The 10,650-nt window shown below is 31.9% G+C and overlaps 1 protein-coding gene across 1 annotated transcript; it reads right to left on the bottom strand.

Annotated features, from left to right (window-relative positions):
* Window positions 1–1,509: 1,509 nt before the first annotated feature.
* LOC127720815 (toll-like receptor 4) lies at window positions 1,510–2,976 on the bottom strand. Its single transcript, XM_052227566.1, has one exon. It carries the CDS (start codon window positions 2,956–2,958, stop codon window positions 1,510–1,512), a length of 1,449 nt encoding a protein of 482 aa, XP_052083526.1. The 5' UTR covers window positions 2,959–2,976.
* Between the last annotated feature and the right edge of the window lie 7,674 nt (window positions 2,977–10,650).

The following is a 10,650-nucleotide window of genomic DNA, read 5'->3' as shown; positions in this document are numbered from 1 at the left end:
TTTTTTTTGCTTCGGCCAGCTTTGGAGGAGATGTTATCAAAGAATTGATAAAAAACAACACAGAAGTTTACTTTCTAGCTCATCTAGCCCCAAGCATCATGTCAGGTATTGTCATTACTAAAAACCAATAAATGTCATCTAATCTGAGAAACAATTTCGACATTTTAACAAAATATTTTACTAATGATACTGACAATCCACCACAAAGTAATATAAATAGAACCATACAAATAGTGAGCAAATACATATAAAAAAGATGTGGTATGATTGCCAATGAGACAATTTTCCACAACAGACCAAAATGACACAGAAATTAACAACTACGGGTCACCGTACAGCCTTCAACAATGAGCAAAACCCATAATGCATAGTCATTTATGTTATTTATGTACACAAAATAAACAAAAAACAAATATTATGTAACACATAGACAAACGACAACCACTGAATTACAGCCTCCTGATATCATGTTCTCAGATATCATCTCCCATTTAAAAAAAAATCACATGAAAAAATGAACCTATTATGTGTTGCTCTCCTAGCTACAAAATGTATCCAAAATCAAAGATGTGGAAAATGTTCTATCATAATCATTTGGTAATTAATGCAATTAGTGTCTCTTCCATGCCCTCTTGAACATAAAATCTAAATATTAAATAAACAACACTCCTCATGCTCAGGTTGGTTGTCATCGTGCAACACAGTTAATAACACCATATAGGAAAAACATAGAACTCCTTTTGTCATATAAAACACTGTCAAACATCCAAACATACTATCCACATTCATCTGTGTCCACACTTGTTTTCATTATAAAACTTATGTACATATACTTTTTTCGCAAGAAAATTCTATAATTTGTCCAAATTTAGAAGAAATTTACTTTTTTTAATTGTTTGCTTCCAGTAAACACATCGCCGATATGTTTTCCGTATGCAGTGAACTCAACGTGACCTTTTTCGTAAAAATCCGGTGATCGCAATACGCATGGATCTGTCATTGAAATAAACTATTATTATCTTATTGTACATGTTATACACGTGCTCAATATCCATGCTTCTTTGTTGATTGTTTACTTAGGTGACAATCGGTAAACTACGGCTTCATAACCCGCCAATTAATTAGCTGCCACATTTTCACATCATAACAAACCGAGAGTTTTTTTTTACGATTATACGATATGGATGCGTAAAAATGATAAAATCGTGCACAGAAGACTAAGTTTATGATATATACATGCATTGGTTCAAGATTTGAATAAACTTTTTTTTTTCACCAGTCACTCGTTTCATATGACTTTAAATGAATAGAACAGAGTAATTTTCTTATACATATTTATCAAACATGAAAGTATACAATGCACAATGATAATATATAATGAAACATATATTTTTGAATATATTGAAATATTCTTTTTTGTGCTTTGTGTGTTTTGTTTTGTTCAATTTTTTAAAGTAATGTATGTCAAGGTAAAAGGCATTAACGAAATTCAAACAAATAAGCAAATGTTTACGCAATAGCTTCCTTGACTTTTTCCCAGAATACAACATTTCCTTGTTCGTCATGTGGGTACTCTATATACGACTGGTTTTGAACCAGTTCTAACATAACCAACGGAAGATTTCGAGGTTGAATTTGTTCATAAAACACTAAAAACAGAATATTTTGTTCGTTTCTTGAATAAATACTCTCCATTCTGGCCATGTTAAATTCAAACATGCAGTAATAAGAGTCCAGAAATGATCTGGTTATAATGCATATCGTCTTTTTACTCTCATGGATAGCGTTTGTTATATTAACTGATATTTCCTCACCGGGAAGAAAATCTCGATGATGTATGCATAATTTCATTTTATCATCTTGTTCAAGAATTGGAATACATTCTTTGACCACAAAATCTTTCTCCACATCAGAATATGAAATGAATGCATTATACGTATAAGATTCGTTATCATCATCAGGTTTATATCTATAGTACTTACTTTTGGTCATATAATACATATAGCGAAGTTTCCATCTATAGCGATACATTAGTCCCACACAAAGAGTAATTAGAAACACAACAATTCCTAATGTAACACTTATTACAATTGTACTATATGAATTACAATCTTTAGCTAGTTGTCCAACTATTTTCCTAAAATTATGCATAGTAATGATAGTTTTGTTTTCCAAATTGCATTTATAAATATCATTGTTACGGAAATGTTCCAAATTATTCACGATCCATTCTAAAAATCCTACTGTATAACAGTTGCAACGTAATACATTATTTGATAGGTCAATGACGAATGTTGATTGTCCCATCATTTTTGTCAGTGTCATCAATGCTTGCTGATTTGATATGATTGTAATATTATTGTTTGAAAGATCTAGTATTTGCAATTTTGGTGTATTAGAAAGATTGAAGTTAATGTCTGATAGAAGATTATTACTGAGATTAAGAATTTCTAATTTTTTGTGCCCAGCAAACATCATATCTGATAACTGATATATAACGTTAAATGACAAATCGAGTTTTTCTATTCGAAGATTTTTTGTTCGTGGACAATAATGCTTCCGTAAACAATTACCTAGGACGTTGTGTTGTAAATTCAAAATCAAAATATTATGCATTTCAATACACAAACACGTCAGGTTATTGTAGGAGAGGTCCAGGATTTGAAGTGTTTGTGGAACATTGAGAATATCTTCAGGTGGTAATATTTCTTTGAAACAGTTGTGATTCACGCGAAGTTCTCGGACTTGTGTCGAAAACAAGTTTTGGAAAAGTCGGTAGTTCAACTTATAATATTCGTCATCACATTCAAATGAGCCTGTAAGTAGGAGTTTTTCTAAAGAAGAGAACGTTTTGATATCGATTATCAAATTAAGCCAGCTGCGTGTCCTAGGCGGTATTTGTTTTTCAAATGCCAAACTAGCTAATTTACTTCTTCCTTGCAGAGCTCCTTTATACATTGAACCGTAACAAGAAGATATATCTATATTTGTTAGATATTTCAAGTTGTTAAATGTGTTCTCCTCAAAATTAAAAGATGAAGAAGAACATGATCCCGTCCTCAGTTTTGTTAAATTGAGAAGTTCGCCAAAATGTTTATCAAATAAAATTCCATACACTGTAGTTGTATTTTCAAGAACATCAACTTCTAGATATTCTAAATGTGTTAAGTTTGAAACAAGCCTGCCTGGTAAATTCTTCTTATAACCAAAATGTGTATGTTTACAGTTCAGATGTTGTAACGATGCTAGAGGTGTAAACACACCATCTGGAAGTTTTTGAAAGTTGATACAGCTTTTTTCTAAAACAAGTTCAAGCAAATTACTAAGACCTTTAAATGAATCAGTTTCTAATACTTTTATACAATTTGAAGTTAGGTCCAATTTCCTCAAATTTATTTGATTCTCAAATGTTCCATCTGGTATGCTTTCTATTTTATTATTTGAGAGATCAACAGAGTAGACCGTTGAAGGAAATTTCGGTATCTTGGTTATATTCTTTCCCTCACAGCTTACATTTATGAACGGTCTGATGGTATCATTGAGACATACACACCTGCTGTCAAATTTACACGGAGCATTTATGATGAACAGACAGCATTTCATCATGAAAATAATAACCAAACATAATACTAGTTTCATATTTGCGCTTTCTTCCTACAAAACATTTAAGGCATAAATTGATTATATATTACCGGTTGAATATTTAAATCATTTGTATCACATTATAATCATTAATTAGATATAAGAAGATATGGTATGAGTGCCAATGAGACAACTCTCCATCCAAGTCACAATTCATAAAAGTAAACCATTATAGGTCAAAGTACGGTCTTCAACACGGAGACTTGGCTCACACCGAACAGCAAGCTCTAAAAGGCCCCAAAACAATTACTAGTGTAAAACCATTCAAACGGGAAAACCAACGGTCTAATCTATATAAATAAAAAACAAGAAACAAGAAACACTTATAAACCACATCAACAAAAGACAACTACTGAACATCAGATTTAAGACTATTTGAATAAAATTTGGTAGTCACAAGACGCGCTTTGGTTTAGACAATTTGTGATAAAGTTTGCTAGTTAACCGTCATAGACAGTCCATAGACTTGGCAGTTTCCTCAGACAATTAGAAATAGATTGAAGAAAATCGGTAATAAGTATGAAAGTCATTTTAACCCAAATAATTAAAACATTACTGTTCTCACTATTGGTCAGTGTTCTCGCGAGGATGAAACGATCAGTAATGAGCATAATATAGCGATTTGGGTAACCCAAATAAACATTTTAAGCGCGATTACTGATACTACTATATTATGACCCCCTTTCTATTATTGATCTGGTCACAGAACCGGATTACGACTACTATAAAAGTGTTATTTTTAGTTTATTAATTTCAAATTTAACTTTTATTCCACTAACCGCTTTTTGGCATCAACTTTGTGCCTGAATTATATATATAAAAAAATAATGTAAATAAAAGCAACAGTAGTAAACCGCTGTTCAATATTCATTAATCAATTAAGCGAGAGAAAAAATCCGGGTCACAAATCAAAACTGATGGAAACACATCAACTATAAGCGGAGAAAAACGGAATAACACAAACACTGAACGGCTACAAAACAAACGCCAACATACATAGAAATAGACTATTTGATAACAACTGCCATTTTCCTGAATTGGTACTGGACATTTTAAGAAAAAATGGTGGGTTGAACCTGGTTGTATGGCTAGCCAAACATCCCACTTATATAACATTGTTAAAAAAATACTGGTAAAATGACATCTTTATGTGACAGGAATATACTAGTAGTACAAATAAACAAAAGAACACGCAAGACAGAGAAATATAGAGTAATAAATAATATAAACATGATAAACTAAATCAATAATATAAACTATATTAATAAGTAATGCAATACTTACAAGTCTTATAATCGTTTTAAACTGAAAAAAAAAAACACACTGCTGTCGTATAAAACTTTTTTTATGTCCTGCTTTAAAATCAATCAAACAGGAAATATGTGACGTAGACTTTTTTAATTAGTTCCATATCCCAAATATAGACATTTTCAATTTTGAAATGTCATAAAAAATTCTACCAATATGAACCAAATAAGAAAAGTACAGATATTACTTATATGGAAAAGTCGTGGTTTTCAGTACCGTGATTGATAATTAATTCATCATAGATGCCAGGATTTAAATTTTGTACGCCAGATTGAATAACTACTCCCTAAATTTGACAATAGTGTAAACTCAATTGTTGCTGTCGAGCAGCACCGATAAATTAGCACCGAATGCTCTTCAAATTTAGTTCGGTTTCTCGTATTTTATATTGTCGTTTGTAGATACGACCTAATTCGTGACTTCTTCGGTTTTGTCGTTATGAATAACATATTTTAAACTCTTACAGAGGTTAAATTTCTTAATCACCCAAAGCGACCATGTAAGTGATGTAATTTACATATATTATATGAATTCAATACTATTTGTTGATGGTATTGAATTTTGTGCTTCATATATACTGATAGTATTGCACTGATGGCCGTACACAGGTAGATACTTTGTTAAAACGTAATGTCAACAGACTCATGCTTTTAATCAGTTTGTCTCTGATTTAACAATCTATACTAGTACTGAAAATAAACCAAGACAGTTAACTCGTAATATTGCTTTAAACTTCAAATAACGTGCCCGGATGTTTTTTTTTAAGTTATTGATAGGGAAATACCGATTGGATCAGATTTGATAAACGCACCTAAAAGCACGATAAGACAAACATAGTAGTGTTGAGTATGTGGTATAAAATAGAAAATTTAATATTTAGTATAGTGCAAACAATGATATTTTCATCCAAGCCCTGTACCCTAGCGGCTATGACATCTATAACATTATCTTTACAACTATGAACAAAGTATTTGCTAGGCGACAAATGGCAAAAGTCGGCATGATTCAACAACATAAGGGCCGCAAAAGCACCTTGACGTTCTTTTCATCACGGTTCAGAACATCATACAGCTTGAGAATTGCTATTATAACTCAATTCGCGCATTCAAATTCTGTAATTGCTGTATGTAATTCAGTGAATTGAATTTTTTGTTGCTGTGTATGATTATGATAATTGGTCTTCGTTCATTGTTATGTATTTTTAAATCAGGCCGTGAGTTTTCGCGTTTAAATTGTTATATTTTTGTTTATCCGGGGCCTTTAATAACTGACTATGTAGAATTGGTTTTCTCAAAGTTGAAATCCGGAAGGTGACCTATAGTTAATAACTTCTTTGTCATTTGGTCTCTGGTAGAGAGTTGTCTTATTGAATATATATCATAAATTATCTTCTTATTAATCCAAAATTTTCAATGACAAAGGCAGGCTTTGCATGCGATCCGTTGTTGTCATTTACGCAGATAGTAACTTCGAAATCATACTTTGTTGCACGAATTTGACAATACTCGCTGGAAAAATAATAGCCAAAACAGTTGTTATATTAGGTACCTGATAAGGCCTAATCCTCATTCTTTGTAAAAAATAGTTTAATGCACTGTGACCGTATTCTGTACAAGTCAGTTTAGGAGAAGGATTTAATGAAAAGTGTTACATGTATGGACTTGTACAAATAAAATAAATCAAAACAAATAATGACTAATTATACATGAATTCAAACAAAACGTGCAATGCAAGCAAGCTTAAAGTATTCAAAAACTGTAAATGATGCCGTTTGTAAAATTGTCGAAAAAATTTCAAACCCTCTTCTAAAAATAAAAATAAAAAATGAAAAGATGAAACTAAAAAGGAGAATGAGAAAAAAAACCCTTATCAAAATAAAATTCTTTCATCTGAATAAACATATTTTTTATATCTTTTATCTTAAAATTAAAACGTATCATTGATTTTCCTTGTGTATTACTATTCGGTATTAGTCAATTTGAAGGAAATACATAACTAGAAACTAGTATTTATAATCAACATTTCATTCCACACTATTCTTGCTATATATAAAAAAGAAGATGTGGTATGATTGCCAATGAGACAAGTCTCCACATGAGACCAAAATGACACAGAAATTAACAACTATAGGTCACCGTACGACCTTCAACAACGAGCAAAGCCCATTTGTTTGTTTTTCTGAACATCTGTGTAATGCAATACGACTAGTTGATAGAACACCACAAATACTTCTAATCATAAACACGAAAACCCCCACCTAATTTATCTCGAAAACAAAGTACCTAATTTTTCAAAATCACCGTGCTAATTAGATATATACGAATGTTAAAGTACCGCATGTATGTGTTTAAACTTTTAGTCGCTTGTTTACCCTATACAACTATTACCTGAAAAAAATATGTTTTGACTGATTTTCAATTTCAACTCGTTTACTGTAAATTTAGTTTTATACATAACACCGTTTAACAAGTTTACTTGATAATTTGTATAGTGATACAATTTGTATTAGATGTGTTAATTTGGATGTTTAATTTCGATAATAGATCCTCTTTACAATCTAGTGTGATGTTGTAACTTTGATCTGATTTCAATGGGACTGTCATACAAGTCAGAGGTTTAGCTAGCTTTAAAACCAGGTTTATTCCACCATTTTTTACATAAAGAAATTGATGTACCAAGTCAGGAATTTAATAGTTCTTTTCCATTCGTTAGATGTGTTTTATCTTATGATTTTGCCATTTTATAAGGGACTTTCTGTTTTGAATTTCTTTGTGAGTTCGGTATTTTTTTTTATTTTACTTTTTTAATTTAGGCAAGAATTTGAAGTTGCAGATGCATAAATACACAACAGTATGTCAACTTCGAATTTGATTACACGTTTTTGAATTGCGTTGTTTTTTCTGAAAGGTAAATCCATGGAACTAGTTAACAATCCTTCTTTACATATAGGCAACAGTAGTATACCGGTGTTGAAAAGTCATTTATCGATTGAGAGAAAGCAAATCTGGGTTATAAACCAAAACCAACGAAACACATCAACTATAAGTAGAAAACAAAGGAACAACAGGAACACCGAAGTGCAACAAAAACAAACATCACCACACATAAAAACACGAAATATTTGATAACAACTGCCATATTCGAGACTTGGTACAGGATATTTTAAGAATAAATATAGGGTTGAACCTGGTTTTAACATATGGAAATAAAAATCTCCTGCCCATTTTCCCGATCGACAATTTTCGAAGAACTTATGTAGTCGAAGTTTTTATTTGTTATTTTCATGAACATGCATGAAATACTTGCCACTGGAGCGAAAGCCAACTATAACCAATCAATAGTATATCGTTTCATGAATAAAGATCAGTCTACATTTTATTAAAACATCTGATTATTTAACGACTTTTTTTCACTTGCAGGCCCGACATCTGATTTCAATTTTTTTAATTTTTAGGAATTTGAATATTCAAGAGTCTAAAATACCTAAGCTGTATTTTACAAAACCTTTCGAAATGTAGGTCCTCAATGCTCTTTGACTTTCTCTAGCTTTCTAACTTTTTTGAGTCGAGCGTCACTGATGCATCTTTTATAATATTTTAATCCTGATATCTATGATGAGTTCATATAGTACACATTAAAGATTTTAAAAATTTTTTTTTAAACATATGTACAAAAAATACAAAAATGCAAATATTTTCGATGATGTACAAGTACCGAGCCACGTAAAATGGATAAAACAGTAAAAGTAGTACTTTACAAAGACAAAAAAAAAACCCCCACTATAACACGTACTTAAGATGATAAACAATGTCAGTACATAGAATATAAAAAATCAAAAACCATCGTGTATTATATGTGAAGTTGATACGGAATATTCATCAATAAGAATTTGAAGTTGCAGATGCATAAATACACAGCAACAGTATGTCAACTTCGAATTTGATTACACGTTTTTGGATTGCGTTGTTTTTTCTGAAAGGTAAATCCATGGACCTAGTTAACAATCCTTCTTTAAATATAGGCAACAGTAGTATACCGGTGTTGAAAAGTCATTTATCGATTGAGAGAAAGCAAATCTGGGTTATAAACCAAAACCAACGAAACACATCAACTATAAGTAGAAAACAAAGGAACAACAGGAACACCGAAGTGCAACAAAAACAAACATCACCACACATAAAAACACGAAATATTTGATAACAACTGCCATATTCGAGACTTGGTACAGGATATTTTAAGAATAAATGAAGGGTTGAACCTGGTTTTAACATATGGAAATAAAAATCTCCTGCCCGTTTTCCCGATCGACAATTTTCGAAGAACTTATGTAGTCGAATTTTTTATTTGTTATTTTCATAAACATGCATGAAATACTTGCCACTGGAGCGAAAGCCAACTATAACCAATCAATAATATATCGTTTCATGAATAAAGATCAGTCTACATTTTATTAAAACATCTGATTATTTAACAACTTTCTTTCACTTGCAGGCCCGACATCTGATTTCAATTTTTTTTAATTTTTAGGAATTTGAATATTCAAGAGTCTAAAATACCTAAGCTGTATTTTACAAAACCTTTCGAAATGTAGGTCCTCAATGCTCTTTGACTTTCTCTAGCTTTCTAACTTTTTTTAGTCGAGCGTCACTGATGCATCTTTTGTAATATTTTAATCCTGATATCTATGATGAGTTCATATAGTACACATTAAAGATACAAAAAATACAAAAATGCAAATATTTTCGATGATGTATAAGTACCGAGCCACGTAAAATGGATAAAACTGTAAAAGTAGTACTTTACAAAGACAAAAAAAAAAAACCAAAAAAAAAAACCCACTATAACACGTACTTAAGATGATAAACAATGTCAGTACATAGAATATAAAAAAATCAAAAACCATCGTGTATTAGATGTGAAGTTGATACGGAATATTCATCAACAAGTTATTCGTATCTTCCAATGAACTTTTTCAGAAAAAGGACGAGACGTTCTTTGATATAATCCTGGTTCATCAACTCTCTGCCCAGACACTGGTGACGTTTAATAAAACCTAAGTAGCAGCTGCAAGCTCTTTAATACCGAATGAGTTGGGAAATGTATATTCCATATGCAGATGAGGTGGGTATATTCCTACACAGGTTTGGAAAATTGATAGTTTCATATAATCGTCTCGTTCGCCATAGGATTTGGCACTGAGATGACTGTGTATGCCAAATTCGAAAAACACAATTTATAAGTCTGCAAATCCCATCCAGACTATCGTATGTCATCGTGGCACCAAATCGCCTTGCGCTATGCCCGACGCGCTAGACCATTCGACCACTTAGGCTCTTAAATATTAATAATTATATCTTAAGTACCTCTGAACCAGTGACGACTCTACAACATATTTTATCCATCGGATCACCAGCAGTGATGGTGATACAAGGCTGAAAATACATTCTGTATATATAATTTGTCTTAACATCAGCCCAACAATGTTAGATCTGTAAATTTGCTTTCGCAAATCTTTTGTTCTTCCCTCGCCGTGATTCGAACTCATGCTACTGAGATATCGTGGCACCAAATATCTCAGTAGCATCTAGGTGGTCGAGTGGTCTAGCGCGTCAGGCACAGTGCAATGCGATTTGGTGCCACGATATCTCAGAAGCATGAGTTCGAACCCTGGCCAGGGAAGAACAAAACATTTGCTAACGA

This window comes from Mytilus californianus, unplaced genomic scaffold (genome assembly GCF_021869535.1).
Source record: "Mytilus californianus isolate M0D057914Y unplaced genomic scaffold, xbMytCali1.0.p SCAF_11, whole genome shotgun sequence".
Classification (NCBI taxonomy): Eukaryota; Metazoa; Mollusca; class Bivalvia; order Mytilida; family Mytilidae; genus Mytilus; species Mytilus californianus.
Note: the sequence above shows the minus strand (reverse complement) of the source record. Positions and strands in the feature narration are given on the sequence as shown.